This window comes from Dermacentor variabilis, chromosome 4 (genome assembly GCF_050947875.1).
Source record: "Dermacentor variabilis isolate Ectoservices chromosome 4, ASM5094787v1, whole genome shotgun sequence".
In the NCBI taxonomy this organism is placed as follows: Eukaryota; Metazoa; Arthropoda; class Arachnida; order Ixodida; family Ixodidae; genus Dermacentor; species Dermacentor variabilis.
In genome coordinates this window covers 204672546-204695412 of record NC_134571.1, presented here as the reverse complement: position 1 = coordinate 204695412, position 22867 = coordinate 204672546, and the positions used below count along the sequence as shown (strand labels likewise).

General features: G+C 48.7%; 1 protein-coding gene across 1 annotated transcript in view; it reads right to left on the bottom strand.

The window, feature by feature from the left end:
- Nucleotides 1–22867, bottom strand: part of LOC142580069 (gamma-butyrobetaine dioxygenase-like) — a 73670-nt gene that overhangs the window by 14128 nt on the left and 36675 nt on the right. Inside the window, exon 3 of the mRNA XM_075690839.1 lies at nucleotides 544–674. Coding sequence (XP_075546954.1) covers nucleotides 544–674 — 131 coding nt within the window. The remainder of the gene's footprint in view (nucleotides 1–543; nucleotides 675–22867) is intronic.

Genomic DNA, 22867 nt, shown 5'->3' with positions numbered 1-22867 from the left:
GCCACACGAATCGGCCCAAAACGTGATCGTCACGTTAGAGGGCGCGGTGGGCTTCCCGCTCCGCAGGCAGGGTGACGGAAGGACAACTGAACAAGTACGCATCTGTTAAAAAAAAAAAAGCCTCAGGGAACCAAACATTCTCGGGCAATACGCCAAATCTCAGAAGTCAGATGTTGCGACGATACTGCGAGGTAAACCGCAAAGAGGATCGCTGAACGGAGAGTTGGCTTGCCAAGGCTGACCGCGGGACTTAATGCTCCGTCCCAGTGGCGTAGGCAGAAATTTTTTTCGGAGGGGGGCGGGCGCCCCCCTTTACATGGTAGGGGGACTTAGGGAGCGAGGAAGGCACATAATAACAAGTAAATTGCGAGAGCGGGGTGGGGGGGGGAGGTGCACTTGCCCAGTGTGCCACTGCCTGGCGACGCCACTGCTCCCTCCTACTTTATTTCCTTCCTCTAGATGCATTTTATGGGTTCGATAGTTTGTGCGTACAGCTTTGTATGCGTTCGCACGGCGCGAACATGTGCGGTACGGAAGGCTTACCCAGATGTAGTTGACCTCGCACGCCTCGTCATCGTTGAAGATCACCTTGACCGTCTGCGCGCCGGTGGGCAGCGCGGTGACCACGCTGAGCTGCGTCTGCTTCTGCCGCTGCTGCTGCAGTGCGGCCGTGCCTGCGAGAGTATACACCACGCCGTTAGGGCTGGCGGAAGAGGGTGACAATGAATGTCATTGGCTCGCCTTGAGGTGTGTAAAATAATGGCAGGATAAATGAGCGCTTATTATTAATAATTTTTTTTTCTTACATCATTCCCTTCTTGTCTTAATTGTATGTGTTGTCTTCTTTTTCGATTCACCTGTGCTCGTAAACCATCTTGGCATGACCGGGTGTGTTAGTCAATTGGCAACTTCCCTTACGGCGTGAAATATAGCCAAGTGAGGCACGTCTGCGATCTGCCACGTCCTCATCTACTTGACCACGAAACCCTTTCCGCGTAACCAAGCTGTAGTTTCCGTCCGATACCGACGAGAAACAAGTGGCCCCTTGCTACTGTCGCAGGTTTCTGAGCACAGACGACCGGCTTCACTCACCCGAGCTATGTACATGACACACCATTTACAACTGATACCTGCACGAGAACCCGCGGCGCGATAAATCGGCAACACCCGTTCCCGATGTTTCTTCGGCGAGACGCCGGCACTTCCGCTTCACGGCGCGCGAGCACCAATCAGAAAGCAAGACAGGTGGACCTCGCCTGGGGCCTTCTCAGGCAGGTGGAAGTGAAGACCACACTGGGATCGTGATCGCCATCGTGCATCGCCACCGAAGAGGCGCCGACATCGCGCCGAAGATACGCACGAGAATCGCCCCCGTGTGACTTGCGGTTGCAGGCAGAAGAGACTCGGCATTACGGCACAGTGGTCGCCTCCGTGTCGCCAACGGCGGTGCCGAGGCCCTCAGCAGCAGCGGCAGCAGCCGCGTCGACGGCTGCCGCGTCCCGAGGCTCCTCGCGACCCGGACCAGGGACAGCATCGCGCCGGCAGCTGCCTGGCGCCGCTGATGATGATGATGATAACTTATTTACTGGCACAGACCCACTGTGCGCGATAGGCCACGAACCAGGTGGTAATAGGATAAAAAATTAAGGAGCAACTTCCGGGGACACGCCGACCACGCCTAGCTACTTCCCACTGGGCCGATGGCCAGTTGCCCCTATGGCACGGCGATCGGACATTCTTTTGGGGCAACGGTGTCCCGCTTATATTTACCATCTCTGACGACACTATAGCAGGCTAGAGCACGCGAGCACAGGCGGCCGACCTACCTGCCTTGCTTCAAATCAATTCTTCTCTCTCTTCTTTGGAGAGACGTCCGATTGATTTAGGGTTCGTCAAATCTAGGTATCGGGCCACTTTCGTTTCGTCAAATTAGACGATTTGAGGCCTAGGGCATGCAGGAAAATGGAAAAGTCGTCAAAATGAATCTTGGATCGAAAAAGACGCGCCAAGCTAGCGCAGAGCTCTGTACGGAGCACTAATAGCGCTTAATTAGCGCGAAAGGGCCAAAATGAAAAGGTAAAATGAAAATGAATTATAATGTGGGCCGATCCCGAAAGTTGTCCAGTGTAAACAACAAATCACAGGATGCACTAAAGTGCCCAAGAGGACCTCATCCGTCTTCAATGTCAGCCGCTGTTGACTGTCCCTCTTATGTGTTCTTTTCTACATTCAACGTCCCTTGTTTGAACGCCCTCGCGCTATAGCGGCATAAATGGGATTTTCTTTGTTCTTGTAACGTTTCTGTGAAGGTGTGTTCCGCATGTAGAACATGCGCTCATTTATGACATACATACATCTATATAACACTATGAGCAAAACGAGAACAAGGTGAAAGCAGGAGCATATATATACATATATACATGTATACGCTTTCCCGCAACGCTCTTTGCCATGCTTATGAACGAACAGCCCATTCTTAATCGGCGAGTGTGCGTACAACTCGGGGGCGTAATTCACGAAGCTTTTCGTGTGTAAGTGCTCTTTGCCATTGGCCGGCCGCCTCTGCTAATACATGTTCGCGTGGCAACTGCTCTTGCGAATACTTTTGGCGTAAGAACCTTTTTGCGAGTATGGGCGTAGGTGTTTTACAAGACGGAAGATGTGATTAGTGCATTGAAATGATGCAACCGCATGTTATAGACGAGGGCAATGTGTCGACGAAGACCCTTGGAAAATTAGTGTTTTATCATGCTCAGTTCTTACTTCGTCTTCATATTAATGAACAGCAGTGACTTCATTAGTTGTGCAAGTGGTTTTTGTGGCTAAGCGCACCTGCGGACTAAGAAATAACGGAGGCCAAATTCTCAGAGCTTCTTTTCGTGAGAATTGTCTGACATTGGCCGTGCGTCGCCATCGCTAATGATATGCTCAATGTATTGATTGGCTCGCATGTGGTCTCACGAATATTTACTGCGTAAGAATTTTTTCTTTTCTTTCTTTTTTTTTGGAGGGGGGGGGGCATGACGGGTCAAGCTGCATCAGAAGTGAAATTCGGACAGCTCTTTCCGAGTTTTTTTTACAGAACCGCAACCATGACGAGGTGGTCATATCATTTCCTTGTGCTATTTTGGGCTGCTTTTGATATTGTCTTTAGTGTAGTAGCAGTTCATTTCTTAGAGAAAGTGTCCACAGGCCTAGAGAAAGAGAAAGACAACAGTAATTGTATATATACAAGATCCTCTTCATCCCTCATCAATCCTCTCCTTCTCCCTCTCCCATTCACTAGTACACAGTAGCAGGACAGGGCAAGCTAGCTCATGCCTTCATGTAACTAAATCCATTCTCTCTCTATCTCTCTCTCTTGATCTTGTGCGATCGCAGCACTGTCTCCTGCGAAGCCGCTGTGCGGAGCTTCACACGAATACTTGGTGCCCCTTGGGAAGGCAATCGCGAAAGAAGCGCGACTAAGGCAACTACACGAAGCACGTAGCTTTGCCAGCACCAGTTAGTGTCGATGTTTTCTCTTAATTTGCCGTCTCATATTACGCGAGCCAGGATTTTCGACTGACAGTTACGTAGACTGTATTTCAGTCAATTTCTTTAAGTTAGGCGACGTCAACTCAGAAAAGCACATATACGAGGAAAGGCGAATAGACTAGAAAGCGGCGGAACGAAAAAGGTGAGCTTAGACGGCATGCTTGAGCGAAGCCGCGAACGAGAGCACGTGACCGTAACTTGCACTCTAGTAGGTAATGAGGGACTCTCATACTTGGCGCCCTTTGAAGCGAATGGGCGGAGTTTTGAAGAATATGCGACTCTTTGATGATGCTCGCCGGAATACGCCGCACGCTAATCGACACCTTGTGCTTCAAAACACATGCAGTTGAATTGTGCTGAAGAATCAATAGTGGGGGGGGGGGGGGGTTATTTTAGCTTTTACATGGCATTTGCGTGTCTCAAAACGTTTAGCTTTCTTTGGGAACCAACCACAGTTCCTTGCGTCTAACCGTTCTCGTTTGCCGATCCCGAAGATAATGCAGTCCCACACAGCGGTAAAAACTGCGCAGTGGTATGGTACCACCGTGCAGTGGTCCCGGTGTTACCAGTACCGGTAGTAAGGGGAGCATTTTCGCATTCTTCCCTCGTGACAGCTAGCATTTCGATACGCTGCCATAGGAACGCTGCGCCCCTGGTCGAATGCACAGACGCTATCGTTTGAGGCGCTGCGCCTCTGATCCCATAAGCTACACCGAGTTCCGAAATGGTCCTAGAGGAAGTGGTGCTCGATGCGTACGGGTAAGAACTAACTAAGGGGAGCCGCACCCATAACACTTAGTGCAACCCAGTGCCACAAGTAACCACCTCCCAAAGCATGCTAAACGCATTCTTGGATAGCAAGCGAGTTGGTTCTTCACATTTCTTTTTACACGCATTCACCAATGCATATACATTTTTGATTGGAATGACTGATAGCGCCGACTGTAATGCCTGCGGTACCGAGGAAACTATAGAACATCTACTGTGCTACTGCCCATCTTTTCAAAACGAAAGACATGACCTCTGCCCAGCTCTCAATCAGCTAGATAGAACACCGTTCACCTTGAAGAAGATCTTGGGACCATGGCCTCGCATATCGCAGCTACGAAAGGCCACGAAAGCTCTGCTGCGATAATTGAAGGCTACTGGATTGAGTCAGCGTCTGTGATCCGGACTGAGTGACTGAACGATATACCCAGTAGACTTTTCTTCTTTTAATCTTTCCGTCCCCTTTTCCTTTTCCCCAGTGTAGGGTAGCCAACCGGGCTCAGTCCTGGTTAACCTCCCTACCTTTTCTTTATCATTTGCTCTCTCTCTCTCTACAGCGAAAGCTGGATATGACCAACCTTCCGTAGTTTTTCTCGGCGTCCGGCAACAGAAAAAATCATTGTGTGGGCCGATCTTCGTGATAGTGCAGAAAGGGTCCAAGTTCAATGGCGCATACCCCTGTTGGCTCGGGAACCTGTAATGCGCCCTTGAACTATTCTTGGCACACGTGGGACCCAAAGAGGTCCCAGGCACACGGGTAAGAACAGGTGCTTTCGAAAAAATGTTCTGTACATATTTTTCACAAATGTCTAAAAAATCTCGCCGCCGACCTCGCAAACGTGCTAGTGCCCCTGCTCGCGCGTTCGTCGTCATGGTCGTCTTCCACAGCTGGCTCCGTTGCCGCTCATCATTCCAGCGTAGAATTCACTTCTTCTCTGTCGTCATAATTGGGAGGCCGCGTCTACGGGGGTATGCGCCATTGATTAAGGGGGGGGGGGGGTGAGCCATTCAAGAGCTGTGTTATTGATGAGGCGGACACGTATAGTTCGTACGCCCGAAGAACAGCATGCGTACTAGGAACGCCGGAGGGAACATCAACGATAATATAAACGGCGCCGGCGCGAACGACCACCGTCGAAGAACGTTCCCGCGATGCTCAACGAAAATGACAATCGCGAGCCCGGGCACGTCCGAACGAGCAACGACGCCAGACTCGCAACGCAAAAAATGGAAGTAATTCCACTCTGGTAAGATGGAATGGCAGGGAAAGCACTTTGCTTTTCGTTTGAGTGCTTTGACTGTCGTCAGCTTTCGCTGCAATTCCATCTTCACAGAGTGGAATGGTTGTCATTTTTTAGTGTTTCAAGAAATCAACAGCGCCATGACTGACAAATGTATTTTAGTTAATGTATTCTGTGCAACTCTGTGTGACTCCATAGATCTTGCAGTTGTTGTCATTCGCCTTAATATAGTCTGAAGTGCGTAGCGGCTCCTTATATGTCCTCAATTTCGGGTAATCACCGTCATTATCATCACATTCATCGTTATATAATCAGCAGCCTATTTAGATACGCTGCGAAGGCTTCTCCCAACGATCACTATTCACATCTGTCCCATGACTGCCCAGCCCATAATGTGTATGCATAGTTCGTAATTTAATCACTCCATCTAATGCCCTGCCACCCTCAGCAGCACCCTCCCCCTTCTTTCTTTTGGGGGAGGGGGCTATAGAAGAGAAAGAATTCTTGATTGCTCGTCAGCTAATCGCAGCTGCCAGAGTGTGAGTTCATCTTGGTACGAGACACACAACGTAATCACAAAAAACAAATATGCTAAGGAGAAGCAATGAGCTGGGGCAGATTTGAGAGGCACTCACAAATTATGGTCGGCTGCTCGTAGATATGCTTGAAAAAAAAAAGCTACAGAGGCACTCAAGTCTCCTTACGTGCATTGAATGCGAAAGCAGCATGACTCTCTGCGCGCAACTTTTCACTTAGTCATGTGCTCGAATTGGACAAAGTTAATTTTGGGAGTGCGTCAGGCCGGTTTTGAATGTGAGTCAACTGAATTTTCGAACTGGGCAAAGTCAATTTTAGGAGTGGACCACCCAAACTGTAGGAGTGCGCCAAGTCAATTTTGGGAGTGGGCCAGATCGGTTTTGAATGTTAGTCAATTCAATTTTCGAATGGGGCAGAGTCAATTTTTTGGGTGTGGGCCACGACGCCACCTAGCATTTCGCAGTGCGAACCGCAGCCGGTCCAGCACCGGAACCGTGACGTCATCACTTGGTCACCTGGGTTTCGGTACCATCGGACACTAACGCCGGACGCTTGCCCGATTTTTCGCTTCATGGGGCATACAGGTATATAAAGCTTTCGCATTAAAATATGTGCAATCAGTGTATTTTGAGAGCATTACTCTGAGGAACCGAAAGTTTGAGGATAACAGAAACCTGAATGTAAGCTGCGAACGGCGTTACGAATGAGACAGCAACAACAACAACAATAATTTATAATAATAATAAGGATAGTAATATTAATAATAATAATAATAATAATAATAATAATAATAATAATAATAATAATAATAATAATAATAATAATAATAATAATAATAATAATAATAATAATAATACACACGCGACTAAAATCTGGGCGTAACGTTTGACATAGGAGAACGACAGTAAGAATTTCAAATCGAGTGCGGGTAAATGGAATTCATATATTTAATGATATGTCATGCGCAGAGCAGATAACCGGTGATCGATTAAAGTTTGTTGGTATAGCGGACAAGTCACGTTTCTGTTGTAGATACTTTTTATTCGGGTGGGTCTAAGTGTTGGTTGTGTGTATTTATTTTGTTGTTTGTTTCGTCTCATCTCTCGCTCTTTGCTTGGAGGAGCTTGTGGTAAACGTTGGCAGTTTCAATTGAAAACAATCCCTGTCCCTCTCTCTCTCTATTTTGCCGCCATACGAATGAGCAGTAAATAGGCCATGTTCTCCGGGCGAAAATACAGTGGTTATCGTCGCACTCGCTGCGAGATAGCATGTCTGAGGTCTCTAATCGCTGCGCACTAGAGACGAACGGAATGAGTGGACAGCAGAGATAGGGGCATTCGTGTAGAGGTTGTCCGGGCTTACGCCGCTGTTACCTACCCGAGCGCTTGGAGGGAAACTCGAAAAAAAGAAACATACAAAAAATATTTACTCCGAGAATGTCGATGGACATTGGATTGGAGAACCTTTAATAAAGTTTGTCCAATCCAATCACAATCAGCAACAGTCTGTATGCAGGGCCGGAACTCGACGACTTAATCCTCTGTCAGGTGCTTGAAACAAAAGGCGTGGCGATAGAAGGAGGGAAAGGACGACTCCGGTGCCTTATGACCGTCAGCGTCATAGCGGTGTGCAGTCGGCTCAAAAAGAGATAGCCTAATTTCGGGCACGTTCTCCGCCAGCATCGTTCTTACTCCCTTTAAGGGCTCCCTGCACAGCCTCCATAGAGAGAGAGAACTAAACTTTTATTTTCCGAAACGGTAAACCGAGTCAGAACCCGGTTCACCCTAGGTGGGAGGATTCCTTATTCCAAGAACCCTCTGGCTTGGGCCGCCTCCTTGGCCCGGGCGACGAGACTGCGTTGGTAGTCGAGGTCATCGGAGGAAAGCTTGGCCTCCCACGTTTCGGTTATCGTATGGATCTGCGGTGAGTTGGGGCGCTCTTTTTGTGCTTCTATGGGGCGGCTTTCTTTGGAGTCGTCTTGTGGAGCTTGTTAGGTAGGGTCTGTGGATGTGTCACGCAGTGGGCAATCCTGGACCATGTGTTGCAGGGTGTCTGGAACGTCGCAATGGCGGCATATGTACGAGTACTGCGTAGGATACAGTCTGTGCATGATTATTCCGTGCACGTAGGTGTTGGTCTGTAGGCGGCGCAGGATGACCTCTTCCTCTTTGCTCAGATTCTTGTGTGGTAAAGCGTACGTTCTTCTGCTGAGTCGGTGGTGTTGCAGAAGCTCCGAGTACTTTAGGGTGATGCCATCAACGTTGGTGGCCGGCCTAGTGTGGGATGGCAGGAAAGCCCGGCTGGTATGTTCGCGGGCAGCGGCGTGTGCCGCGTCATTTACTGTCATGCCCTGATGGCCTGGAACCCAGTTGATGTAGGTGTCGGGGAGCGGGGCGCGTGCGATGTGATTTCTTAGTATTTTGAGCGCTGTTTCCGATACGCGGCCTTTTTGATAGTTGCGAGCTGCTGCTTGGGAGTCTGTTAGTATTACTGCTACTTCAGGGCAAGTTGTTATTGCCAGAGCAATTGCCGTTTCCTCTGCAGTCTCAGGGACTCTTGCTCGGATGGTGACAGCTGCAAGTTCGTTGCCTTGGTGATCCGTGACGCTTAGGGCAAAGGCGTTTCGTTTAATATACCGGGCAGCATCGGTGTACCCCGTATCAGGGTCTCTCCCGTATTTCTTGCTGAGTGCGCGGATTCTGCTTTGCCGACGCTCCTTATGATAAGTTGGATGCATATTGCACGGTATTCTTGCAACGCTGATGCAGTCCCGGTCTGCAGGTGGGATTCTTGCTTTCTGGTCTGTGTCTGCAATGTAGCTTTCATCGTATTTGAGGTAGCGCAAAACTGCACGTCCGGTGGGTGTGAGCTTGAGCCGCTCTAGTTGGCTGATCTTATGAGCCTCGACAAGCTCTTCCCACGTATTGTGGACGCCGAGCTTGAGCAGTTTCTCCGTTGATGCCATGGGTGGGAGCGTCAAGGCTACTTTGATTGCCTTTCGAATGACAACATTGAGTTTCTTGATTTCTGCCGGCTTGAGCGTCAAGTAGGGAGTTCCGTAGGTGATACGACTAGTTAGGAGAGCTTGAGTTATGCTTAGTGTGTCGTGCTCCTTGAGTCCGCTTCTTTGGTTTGTGATCCTCTTGACGAGGTGTGCAACTTGTGACAGTGTGCGCTGGAGACGCGGGAGAGTGGCCGCCCCTGATCCGTCCTTGTGGATGTGAAGTCCGAGTATGCGAATAGAGTCTACTGTAGGGATTTTGGTTCCGTTGAGCGAGACGCTAGGATCGGGTTCGATATAGTTAGATGGTCTTCCTCGTGTCCGTGCTCTCAGGACGAGAAGCTCCGACTTTTCGGGTGCACATTGGAGACCGCAGTCTCGGAGGTATCTTTCGATAGTATCGACGGCTTCTTGTATATTGCGTTCTTGTTGTCCAGTAGTAGGTGCTCTGGTCCAGAGCGTGACGTCGTCGGCGTAAAGGGCATGGAATAGGTTTGGGATGGCGTTCAGTTGTTTCGGTAGCTTGATCATTACGATATTGAAAAGCAGGGGTGAAATAACTGATCCTTGTGGGGTTCCTTTGTTGGGTAGCCAAAATTTATCGCTGCGGAGGTTGCAGACGCCTACTGTTGCTGTTCGGTGTGTCAGAAAGCTGCTGATATAGTTATAGATCCGGGCTCCGCAGCCTGTATCTCTTATGCAGCGAACTCAATGCGAGATTTAAATTAACACACGTAGCGAAGACTGCTTTCTTGGTTGCGTAACGGCTTCTGCGCTCAGTTCGCGGGTGTGCTACGCGAACGTTGATTAGTCCTTTACTCTCTGTGTCTATTTGTTTTGGTTTATTTCACGCCTCGTTCGTGTCATCGCTCGACTCCTTGTTTCTTTCTGCCTTTGTGACTCCTTGTCAGTAACTGGTTCATTGGACGCTTCTCCTCTGTGGGATATCGCTGAGGCTTTCAGTTTCCTGCGGTGGCATTTTAAATTGCCATGCCTTGGTTTTAGTTTTTTATTTTTCTCCAGCGTTTTGTAGAAGTGTCGCCTCTAGAACGGTTTCGAAAAGGGGCCTGGGCCGCTCCCATGGTGGCAATTTCCCATGTGGCATCCCAAGGCACCTATTGCATGGGGACGCCCTCATGTTTGGGACAAACACCCCTTACCAAGCGTTCAAGTTCTAGAGTGGCCGAGTACCTGGCTGTAAGCACCCTTGTACTTACTTTAATTACGGACATAGGTTACCGGTGGCAGCTCTCGTCTTCCTCCCACAGCCGCAGCGGATGCTGTACGAGGAGTCCGTCCGTAGTTCATGCCCAAAGTTATGCTGTACCTTTTACCTAACAGCTCTGTCACACCGGCAAAGTTAAACGCGCTTCGAGCGAACGTACTTCGCCGCTAGTGTGATTCACAGGCTGCCGCACGGGAACGCTTAGTCACGTTTACTGCAAGCGTGCGCTCGTCGGCGACTGAGTTCGGCGAGCACACTTGTGGCGTTTCTCACTGGTCGATCTGGAGCGTCCGCCGAAATCCTCGAGCGAGCGCTCGGGTTTCACAAATCCGAATCGGCCAGCGGAGCGCAAGAACGCTCCGCGGGGCAGCACACAGGAAGTCTGCGTACACGTCGCACAAACCGGTTCCGGAAACCATGCCCCACTTCCGCTCTGTACGTTTCCACGGCAAGCAAACTCGCCATCCTCCGTGCGTGAGTTGACCGCGGCAGTCGCAGAGTCCGTCATTTCCATGTCGCGCCCGCAAGGATTGTGCGTGGACAACGTGCATAGAAGGCTTCGTACTGCATCTGCGTCACCTCGTAATCGCTGTCGTCCGAGCTCTCATCCCTAAACGCGAGCTCTGCAGCAGCACCGAACGCAGCCATTTTGCGAAGCAATACAATGTTGTGCGTACCAACCGGGTACCGATTTCGCTTGAAGACGGAAGTGACGCGAGCTATTTCCGCCCGAATCCGCGCCTCGGCAGCGGAGCAAGTGAGAGCGATCCGGCGCGGAGCGAGTTGATCCGAAACGACCAGTGGAACGCGCGAACCCGCTCCAGATCTACCAGTGAAATTCGGATTCGTTGCCGCGGAGCCAGAAATCCTGCTCCGAATCGACCAGTGAAAAACGCCATTAGTTATGGCTCAGGCCGACCGCTCTGCCTTTCTGTAAATAAATTTCTCGCTCCCCCTCTCTTCGTGGTGGCGAAGTGCGTAGCCTCGTTAGCAGTGAGTAAAAAATAAGCAAAGTGACATTGAAAACAGAGTCAATTTTCAATTTTTAATAACATTTTGTGAATTGCACATGATAATAAAATGTGCCACACTAAAAAACAAGAAAGCTACTCTCGCTCTTCCGCTGTTTAAGTCCGATCCACACGACGAACTAAGTCCACGGACCGCTCGGTCACGTGATGCGACGTCACGGCCCGCCGTGGTCCGGTCCGGCGCAGAGCACATCCACACGGCGGACCGCCATAGCAGACGGCAGAGCAGACCAACCAGCTACACTCTCGGCGAGAGTGTTATCATTGTTATCATTCCGGCTCGAGTCCTACAAAGCCGGGAACTGCTCAACGAGGTATACAAAATGAAAAAAACCTCCTCGTCAGTCCAAAGAGGCCACGGTGTTTAAAAAATATATCTGCTGCACGAACGTGTAGGCGGAACGGCGAACATGAAACGACTGGCTTGACTGGCTTTTGCTGAGCCGAACACTAGATTGGATTTGGCTGAAGACACTCTGTTGCCGGACAACATTCGTTGGCTAAGCCAAAATCGCTGTGGTTTGCATGCGGTCCGCCGCCAAAACGGAAGCGGGAAAAGCCTCGGCGATTTGTTGGACCGCGAGGGCCGCGGTCTTGCGCGGGCCAACGGCGGTACGCACGAACTGGTGACGTCCTATCACGTGATGCGCGGACCGCGGTACAAAAGAGCAATTTGGTCCGTCGTGTGGATCGGCCTTTACCAGGCCCCGCACACTCTCAAGTTCAACAAATGGCCACAGAGGGCGAAAAGTCAATCGAGGCGCGTTTCAGCGTAAGCGCGCAAGTGGAGCTACTGTAATATGGTCGAATACTTTAATTTGTGCTTTCTCTGCTAGGGGCGCTGAACATGCTGAATTTTTTAATTTACACAAACCATTGACATGAACAATCGAGGTGTCTAAGGATGTTTTTTTACCTCAGGCAAATAGGCAGTTGGTTTTTTTTTATTTGATTGTTGAAGCTGCTTTTTAGTCATAGCGTCAAGGTTTTTGTACTTGATTAACCACCGACAGCCGACAGCCTATTGGTATCGATGTGTTTCCTGGCCGTTGGCGTTCGAATACTACGGCGGTAAAACATTTTCGAAAGCATGCTGGTTTCGTTTGCGAGTCATTACACAGACTTGCTGTAAATAGGTCTACTCTTGGCAAAAAATAGTGCCTCCTTTTGTTTAGGCGTTGATTATCATAATGAATGCGGCGGAGGTTGAGGGAGTACGCTTGAAGGTACGTTTTTATGCCGTTGATCTCCATAACACCGTAAGTACGCAAACCGATGTCACAGAACACCCGATGCATCATTGTGTGTTCTCAGTCATCGCTTGTTTGCTGTACGCCTACTAATTCTTCATTTCTTCAAGTGTTGTATCCTCTTTTTGTCCTTGTTCTCTTGTGCTTCACTTACAGTATGTCGTTCCGTCAGCTGTAATGCGCATTTGCAAAACCAATACGTTTGATAAGACGCAGTGGTTATCATAATTTGACTACACATGTATTAAGCTGGCACATATGGTTCAGATACAGATGCCTGTATGCGGACTTGCACGACGTTGATGCGGAGATTAGGATAATTATGACACCCGTAAGGAAGAGGCAGCTGACGGCCGTAAGCTGTTGCGTCCTTTCCGCCAAACTACCCGGCCTGGTAGTGCTGTAAAGATGCTGTATAGAAGTGACACGCGGTGACAGGGAAATTATTATACTTAGCTGCTGACCGTACGTTTTGTAGCTTAGGTCTTCTTTCTTGTGCGTTTGTGCTACCCTTATTAATGAGCCATTTCTTGACTATGTAACCGCGTTTGTGTGGATGCGTAGACGTGTGCTTTTTGTTGTACTTGTAAAATGCAAATAAAATATTTTCAGGCTTACTCAATCTTTGGTGTCGTGTGCGTTTATTCCAGTCGAGGCCATCGTGCCACCTGGAAACCGCATTCTGTCAGTAGCCCTACACGAAATGCAACCGCTGGAGCGCGGCGGCACAACTCGGGGTAACGGCGGCGTAATATACGAAAAACCGCTCGGGATGCCCTTAAAAGTCAGTTGAGGGTGTGCCTTAACTCGATATGACTCAGTGCTACATGTATTCTGCTGCGCCTCGATCGTGCTCCCGCCAGTTTGGTTGCTGTGTGGCAAACGTAGCGCCTACATACATATGTAGGCGTTACGTTTGCCACACAGCAACTAAACTCGCGGGAGCACGATCAAGGCGCAGCAGCCAGAAACCCAGTAAAGCCACAGAACACCTGGTAAACTGTGCAAAACCCCGTTTCCGTTTCCTGTTGTACAGCGCCACCCGTGGTCGCATACTTTAGTTCACGACGCCACCGCTACGCTTATTTCCGTAGCACTGTGGAAGGTACAGTTTCCCTTCTCTAAGTTTGTATAGGTGTTCTGTGCCTTTACGGCCGCTGTTTACGCCGCGCAGTTGTTTGGCGGAATTCCACTGTAGCGGAATTCGCCGTTTGAACTGGTACTGGTTGTCTAGTCTTGTTGTCTAGCCTTGTTGTCTAGTCTTGGTTCATGACGATTAATCTTGTTATTGAAGTCGCAACGAATTGCTTCATTTGCAGTTGATCGTAAATGCTGTTTCTAAAAATAACAAATTGTTCTTGTGCACATATCTTTAGGTTAACAAATATAATCTTTGCCTTCTGACTGCCGATCACCATCGCCAACAATGTGAAATTACAATTTCCCCTCTCGTGTGGCAGCGCGCCGCCAAAATGACACTCAGCGCGCTGCGGTGGACTTTGCTCAAGGCGCACTTTAGTTTGCCCGTGTGACAGGGCAAACGCAGAAGCATCCTTTGGCGAGCCCGCCAAGTCCCTTTTCTGTGAAAAAAGAACGCATCATGCGTAAGTTACATGACGCCACAAGCACCTATTTCAAGCATAACTTTATTTTAATCTGATGCCTTCGAATTACGTTACGGCAGCAGCCTTAAACAGATCACCAAGCGTGGTGAGTCTAGGTGACGTAAGGCGGAGTCGCAGCCTGGCGGACACTGGCTGAACCAAGACAACGTGGATGGCGCGTCGCGTCGTCTGCTAGCCGCTACTTGTTTACGTGTGCGCATACGGCGTCACAACATCCTTTAAAGGGACACTAAAGGTTACCAGAAATTCAAGTTAAAGTGGTAGAGCAATGTTCTAGAACGTCTAAGGCGTCAATATAATCGCGAACAGAGCTTTAGTAACCGAGAAATTGAGGTAAATGCATGACACGATTTGAGACCCCCCAGCGACATACCGGTACTAGCCCGATGACGAAAGCACTCCTCATAATTTGTGTTACTAATACTCAACTACTCGTATTGAAAATATCATTTCATTCGATTATAAGACGGAAGAAAATGCTACTTGTCTACGTCTATTCGATTCTAAGAAAAAATAACATTTTGACGTTACCTTTCTGTAGTATGGGTGGTCGAAAGGTTTCGTTTTCGCTCGACTCTGCGCGCTCGACTCTGCGCCGCGCACGCTTCGGAGTTTCAGTAGTTTCGTTATCGCGTCGTGCTGTGCGGGTTCTGCTGGCTCGCGAAACTTTCATTTCGAACAAGCAGTGAGAATGCCACGTCCTTGTGATGTCGTGGGAAGCCCTCGTTGCTTTCCCGCTCCGGAGAGCCGGTGTCGAGGCCGCCGTCGTAGTACGCAACGACGCCGGCAGCGCGAGCCCTCAGCAGCAGGTCGCGCTCGTCAGTGCTCAAATCGCTGAAGCTGAGCCCAGCATCGCGAGCCAATCTGTCGTTGTCAGGGTCCATTGCGACGAGCGTCGAAGTTTGCGTCATAAAATAAAGTACCAGCTTATGGTCGCGCGTTTCTCCTTCCGCTAGCCACCATACTCCCGCTTTCGCTCTGCTGTCGGCTCTGTCTTGGCTCTGTTTCTGGCAGCGCGTTTGCGTTTTGCGCAGAATAGCCGTAGCGCCGTCTGCGGACGCCGTTCTACTCACCGATGGCGCAACGTCACTATGAGACCATGATGTCAGTACTCCTCGATCGGAGGGCGGGCGATTTGAACTGCACTAGAGGTACGCGGACGCTTCAAAACGCATTTTCTCTTAAAATAAGTCTCTCCTTGGCACGCAACAAGCGTTTCGAGGTTTCTGGGATGGTATTTCAACAGTCCACGTTCACTTAATAGTAACCTTTAGTGTCCCTTTAAAGCCTGTTTCTTCCGTGACTGTAGCGCAGTCGTCAATGGTGGCCCGCATTCTTTTTTTTTTTTTGACGATTTAAATACTTATTTGGCTTCACGGTGCAGTCTTGGCGCTGCAATAAAATCAGTGACTGTCCGTGTCGAGCGCGTGATGTGTGATTGTTGCGCCCTCTGTTCGTCACAGTCGCTCACATTTTATTGCTACATCGTGATTCAAGCACTTCCACAAAAAACACCTAGCATCATCTTATGTTGAATTCCAATGGTAGATCGCGAGCGCTCGGCCGGATCCCGAACGGAGCGCGTCGCTCCGACTGAGATCGCTCTCATCTGCTCACACCATGTCTGCGAAGGGAATGCGTGCGCTCCCGCTGGGGCACTTAGTACAGGAAAATCAAGTGAGAGGGCGCTAGAATAGAGAGAGGAACGTGGCTCGAGGACGCTCCTGTGCAGGAGGCTTCAGCGACTTCGTTCGTAGCTAAGTACTCTTTTACCTTTATTAGCTAGTGTTTTGAAGTGTTTTCTTTTGCATGGAGTAGGGGCGCAAATTTTGAATTCTTGGTAGGAGTAGTAAACGTACCGGCTTTGTCTAGGTCTGGCGGCTCCCCCATTAGGCCTAGGTGGTAGGAGGGACCTATTTGATAGGCTTACTTAATTCTTTCAGCTAGCTCTTCGGATTTTTACATGGAGTAGGGAGTGATAATTCTTTATTTTTGTTTGGGATAGCGGTCGAGGTCAGCTTTGCGTGAGTGATTTGGCGAACTTGCTCGTTGGGCCTAGGGACGTAGGCCTAGCGATGAAATTGAAGAACGTGAAGGCCGTGGGGGACGACGGGGAGCAAGTGCAGTGCGACGAGTGCCTGCGATGGTGCTTCCTCGACAAGACTAAATTCCAGAATTTAGCAGACGCGGAGGGGTCTAGCTTCACATGCAGGTCAGGCGAGGGCGCGTCGGGGAAGCCGTCCAAAAACTGGGAGGGAATTGGGGGGCTAAGTTCGAAGAGCTTAAGGCAAACCAGTGGGAGGAGCAGGAGAAGCGGGTAGCACTGCAGGCGAAGGTTGAAAATTTCGTCAAGGTGGAGGCGGCCCAGGCCGCGCAGTTAGTAAGGACTGTGGTCAAGCTTGAGGAAGATAAAGAAAGGAGCGCCGAACTGAAAAAGCGGCTCGACGCGATTGAGACGCGGGCAGCGGAGAATGTCGGGTCAGGACACCAAAGCGGTGGCAAAGACTTAGAAAGTAGGGTAGACCCTACAGGCGAAGTGGGAGGCAGGGAGTCAAAGCAAGCGGTCGCCAGCTCGCCGCCGGTGAATCGGCGTAGCTACAGTGAAGCAGCGCAACACGCCCCGAGTGCGCGACGCTGCAGCCACAGGAAGCTGGAAAGAGTGGCACCTACCTTGAGGCCGCCAAGCGGAAAAAGCAGGAGCCCAGGGGACAATGCCCTTTGTCGAGTCCGAATCACGCGCAAAAGGACACAGGGAAGCAGGGAGAGGTAGGAGAGAGTGAAAGGGTGATTATCGCTGGCGACTCAAACATGGCTGGGTGCACAAAAGCAATTGTGGAGATGGTGAAAGGCGACAAAATAGTGGCGGTAGAGACATTTCCAGGGCGGACACTGAGTTCTGTCATGGAGCGAGCAAAAGAAAAGCTCGCGGAGAATGCCCACGTGCGCAATCTTGTCGTAGTAGCAGGTGGGCTAAATGACGTCCTAAACAGGAAAGGGCCAGGACTAGCCCAGCGCTAGGCGAAGGGGGTGGACGACTTGCGCGAGCTATCCCCTCAGGTGCAGATCGTGGTGTGCACGGTGCCGGAGGTGCCTGTGCGTGACAGTCACGTACAAAGAGCCGTAATGGCTGCCAATGAGGCAATATGGAAAATGAGCCGAGAGAAGGGCTTCGAGGTTGTAGAAGTAAACAGGGAAGTGAGAAGTTGTGGTGGTTTTAAGCGAGACGGGATCCACTTCAATTACAGGCTAGCACGAGAAGTGGGCTGGCAACGTGGTGGTCGCGCTGTTGCTTTTTTAGGGGGCCCGCGGGCGCTCAGGAGGTCAGAGTAGGTAGTAATGTAGAAGGTCCCCTAGGGGAACATCAGAAGAGCATCGCCGTCGATAACAGAAAAAGGAGGAAAGCAAGAACAAGAGCTCGCCATGCAATAGGCTACATAAACATGCAGGGCGGCAGAAGAAAGGAAAAGTGGGCAGAGATTGAGGAGCAGTTACATAGAGAACAAATAGGGGTGTATGCGGTTACAGAAACGCACCTTAGAGACTCGGAAGAGCCGCCAGTTATTGAGAATTATGTATGGGAAGGGCGCAACAGAACTAAGTCGGAAATAAAGGGAGGGGGAGTCGGAATGCTCATCCATCAGGGAGCCAAATGGAAAAGAGTAAATTCACAATGTCAAGAGCATTTTTGGTTATCAGGCACAATAAGTGGGAAAGAAACTTGGCTGGGAGTTACGTATTTGTGGACCGGAAAAAATTGCACAGAGAAGAATAAAGAGTTAGTGGAATGCATAAGCGCTGACATTAAGGGTTTCGGGAATGGTGCTGAGATTGTCCTATTAGGTGACATGAATGCTCACGTACAGGATTTAGATGGCTATACCGACAATAACGGGAAGTCAATGCTAGACCTTTGCGAGCAACATAACCTCGTGATCGTGAATACAGGGCCTAAGTGTGAAGGACAGATCACGTGGGAAGTGGGAAACCGGCAATCGACCATTGATTACTGTCTGATGACAGAAGGAATTCATGATAAGTTGAGAGAAATGGTCATCGATGAGGAAGAGTTTAGCAGCATAGGGAGTGACCATAAACGCATTATTTTGAAAATGGGATATGTAGTTGCGAAAGAGAGCAAGGAAAGCACAATGGCCAGTCCAAATTTGAACGCTGAACAAATAGCAAATATAGTCACTAGAGTTGAGGAAGAACTTGGCAAGTGGCCAAGTAAGGAGTAGGAATATGGTGAGCTTCTAAGTGTAATAACGACAGAAATACGGAAAGAGAAACAACATGTTCGTTGGAAAGGAAAAAGGAAACAGAAAAGCTGGTGGAACAAGGAGATACGAGAAGCGATCGCCGAACGACAGAAAGCATCTCGAGAGCACAGGCAGGCAAAGAAGGCGCATTGCCATTTGTTGGGCGTGTTGTAAACGGAAAGCATATTTAGCGCCAGCAAAATTGTTGCCACAGGATGAAGTAACCAGTAAATTGGAAATATACCGGGAGAAAAAGTCTGTGGTTCAAATACTAGTGCAAGCAAAATTAAAAGGTGAAAGTGAACGTTGGTTGTCAGAAATACATGAGAAAAAGAAGGCCGCATCTAGAATATTTTGAAATCACATAAAATTATTAGGCAGGAAGTCAACAACAATACAACAACATATCCTAGACGAAGATGAAAACAGACTGGAAGGAGAAGCGGCAATAAATTACATCCAAATAGTAACAGCCGAATCTTTCCAAGGCAAAGACGAGGTTGTGTTTGAAGAAAAAAAGAGCATGAAAGAGACCCAAGTGGAAAAGGAGCTGGTGCTGACAAATTTAGACTGGAAGAAAGCGGAAAAGAAAATTCCTAAGCGCACAGCCACAGGGCTAGACGAGGTTCCCGTTAGGCTGATAAATGAACTGGGACCAAAAAGTAAGGAAGCTCCGGTGAAAGCAGTGGAAAAAAACTTTAAAAGATAGACGAATACCGGACAGTTGGCGACAAAGTAGAATGAATTTAATTTATAAAGGTAAGGGGGAGAAAGACAGAATTCACTCGTATAGACCGTTGGCCATTACATCGGTAATATACAGGCTAGCAATGCAGGCAATCAAATTAAAGCTTCAAGCATGGGCAGAGAATAATGACATTTTGGGGGAGCTTCAGAATGGCTTTAGAATAGGTAGGCGTTTGGATGATAACTTGTTTGTTCTTACTCAGTGTATTGAAATATCAAAAGCAGAAAGCACTGTTGTATGTGGCCTTTCTGGACATTACAGGAGCCTACGACAACGTAGACCGCAACATTTTGTGGGATATTCTGGAAGGGGAAGGCTTAGGTAACGATTGTCTACAGCTTTTGAGAGAGATTTACCTAGAAAATACCGTTTGCGTTGAATGGGAAGGGATGAGGAGCGCGGAGAAAGTTCATATCAACAAGGGACTGAGGCAGGGGTGCCCTTTATCCACGCTACTGTTTATGATGTACATGGTGAGGATGGAGAGGGCGCTAGAAGGAAGTAATATCGGGTTTAATCTCTCATACAAACAGGCAGGTACAGTAATAGAGCAGCAACTCCCAGGTTTATTTTATGCGGACGACATTGTGTTGCTCGCTAACAAGCAAAGTGATTTGCAACGTCTGGCAAATATCTGTGGACAGCAAGGCAACAATTTAGGTTTGAAATTTAGTGTTAGAAAATCAGGTGTTATGGTATTCAATGAAAACAGTGATCAGACAGTGGAGATACAGGGCCAAGAAATACCTCGGGTAACAGAATATAAATACCTCGGTATATGAATAAATGAAGGCAATGGATATATGGAAACATAGGAAAAAATCATAACAGTGAAGGGGAAGAGAAATGCAGCCATAATGGAAGCACAGAGCGCTATGGGGATACAATAGGTACGAGGTCCTCCGAGGTATGTGGAAAGGGGTGTTCCAGGACTTACTTTTGGAAATGCGGTTGTTTGCTTTAAATCAGGGATACAATCAGGACTCGACGGGAAACAAAGGTCAGTGGGTCGCCTCGCATTGGGCGCTCACGGGAAGACTACAAATGAAGCTGTGCAGGGGGATTTGGGCTGGACTAGTTTTGAAGTGAGGGAAGCTCGCAGTAAAATTGAGTATGAAGAACGGCTGCGGAATATGGAAGAAAGTAAATGGGCTGGGAGAGTGTTCAGGTATCTGTACAGGCAAAACATTGATTCACAGTGGAGGAAAAGAACTAGGAAGCTTACCAGCAAGTATGCGGCCTGTGGGGTGGGCAACACAGCAACAAAGAAGGTCAAGCGGAAAGTTAGAGAGGCTGAATTAATCTCATGGGTGGCGGCAATGGAAAGGAAACCTGCCATGAGTAACTACTTAAGACGAAAAAACGAAATCAGGAAAGAAACCATTTATGATAACGCAAAGGGAAGCTCATTACTTTTCGAAGCGAGATCGGGATGCCTTAGAACACGCACCTATAAAGCGAGATATAGAAAGGAAGAAGAAGCATGTGCTTGCTGCGGTAAAGCTAGGGAAACGGCGGAGCATATTTTATTCGAATGTGAAGACGTCTACCCAGCGGTCGATTTAGGCACCACTGGCCTCCTTGAAGCCCTTGGGTTCAGCGGGAGCAGTGGTAAAGCAAACAGGTCCGCAATAGGCATTAGTAAGAGGCGATTGGAGGATTGGTGGAAGAAAAGTAGGGAAACAACAAATGACGGAGATGCAGAAAAGCACAGTTCGGAATAGGGACCAGAAAATTTGGACGTGGTAGTTCATAGTGTTTTTTTTTTCTTTTCTCATTGGTTAACCTAGGTAGGATATTAGGCAGCATAGTAGGAAGAGCTTGCAGGCGCAGCCCACCGCCCCATTCCCAAGGGGACGCTCATAACATCCATCAATCCATCCATCCATCCATCCATCCATCCATCCATCCATCCATCCATCCATCCATCCATCCATCCATCCGAACAAGCGCTTGGAAGCGCAACCCACCACCCGATTTCATTGTCCGTGTCAGAAGAATCATCACACGACTTGGAAATTGTACTGTCTGAGTCGGAGCTGTCTAGGAGCGCGAACAAAATCGCACGGCGCGAAGCGGCGTCCTAGTTTCCCCCATGTCGTCCATAGCTGCCCGCGACCGAAAACAGGCGACCATGACAGGAAGCAGAGGCGGGAGAAGGAAATACGTCCCGAGGACATCCGGTCAAATCTGCCGATTTCGGCGGAGCAAATATCCTTGCACCACCGAGCAATCCGGTATCAGCGGCTGGTCCCAATCTGCCATTGGAACACACAGCTCACGCTCCCATTCTGCCATTGGAATAGGATTGCTCCCTACAGAGCAGAAAAACTTGATCTGGATCTGCCATTGGATTTCAACATTAAACAAACGAAGTGGTCGCTGCAATACTTGAACGCTGCGCTTTAGCGACTTCTTGCAGCGATGTGTTGATCATTGCACATTGTTTGGCGTACCAGGAAACATGAACGATGTGATGCGAGATCACTCATCAGTATGAAAGAAAATATTAAGCCCTTATATGATTTTGCAGGATACAATTCCTCTTAGGCGTATAACTGCATGACTGCCGCTTAGTGGTTACGCGACCTTTTTTTTTTTTTTTTCTCGGTGCGAAATGCTGCCAGAAGGTATTTGCGCCTATTTTCTCGAGCTATGCGTCTGCGGGCTCTGTTTGTTTTAAAGGCGTGCTGCTTACATTTTCGTTTCCTTTTACTTTTCCGTCATGCAGTGCTTTATTGGCGCCCTTAACAAACACAGCGCAGATAGAGACACGAATTGGAAAGAAGGAAGCGACTTCATAGGCGCTGACCTCACTACTCAGAACTTAGAAGAAAAAGATAACTTTTGTATTTGCGATCAAGCCGCGGGAGCAATTAAATTTATTTCACTTCTAATAAACTTCTGTCTTTCGAGTCCAGCACCTGTCCCGCCGCTTCTTTTTTTCTCACTTAGTGTCTCTGTCTGTGTTCTCTTCCTCACAATGAAGTCACACCAACGTTTCCAAATGTAATTTCCAGTACTTTCAATTTTCTGTATCTACATGTCCTGTCTCGTACAGTATTTATTACTCCTCCTGCTGGAGCCCCTGTGCCTGTAGCAGTGATCAAATTAAAAAGAATACACTAGAATTCACTTGGTATTTACCGGTGCATGCGAGGGAAATGCATTAGTATTACGTCGCACCTCTGTGATGTCGCGGATCCATGATTTATACCGGAGCGTACTCCACACATCCTCTTGGAGGAGATAAGTGCAACTGCAGGTAGTACAGAGCAGACCACCGTCAACTGCACTATATATATATATATATCATGAGAAGCCAACAAACACTGACACCAAGGACAACATAGGGGAAATTACTTGTGCTTAATAAATGAAATAAAGAAACGATGAATTAATGGAAATTAAAGTGGACGAAAAAACAACTTGCCGCAGGTCGGAAACGAACCCACAACCTTCGCATTTCGCGTGCGATGCTCTACCAATTCAGCTACCGCGGCGCTGTTGTCCCATCCACTTTCTTGGGTATTTCTGTGTCCTAGTAGAACCCTGGGTTGCGAAGGTTGTGGGTTCGGTTCCCACCTGCGGCAAGTTGTTTTTTCATCCACTTTAATTTCCATTAATTCATCGTTTCTTTATTTC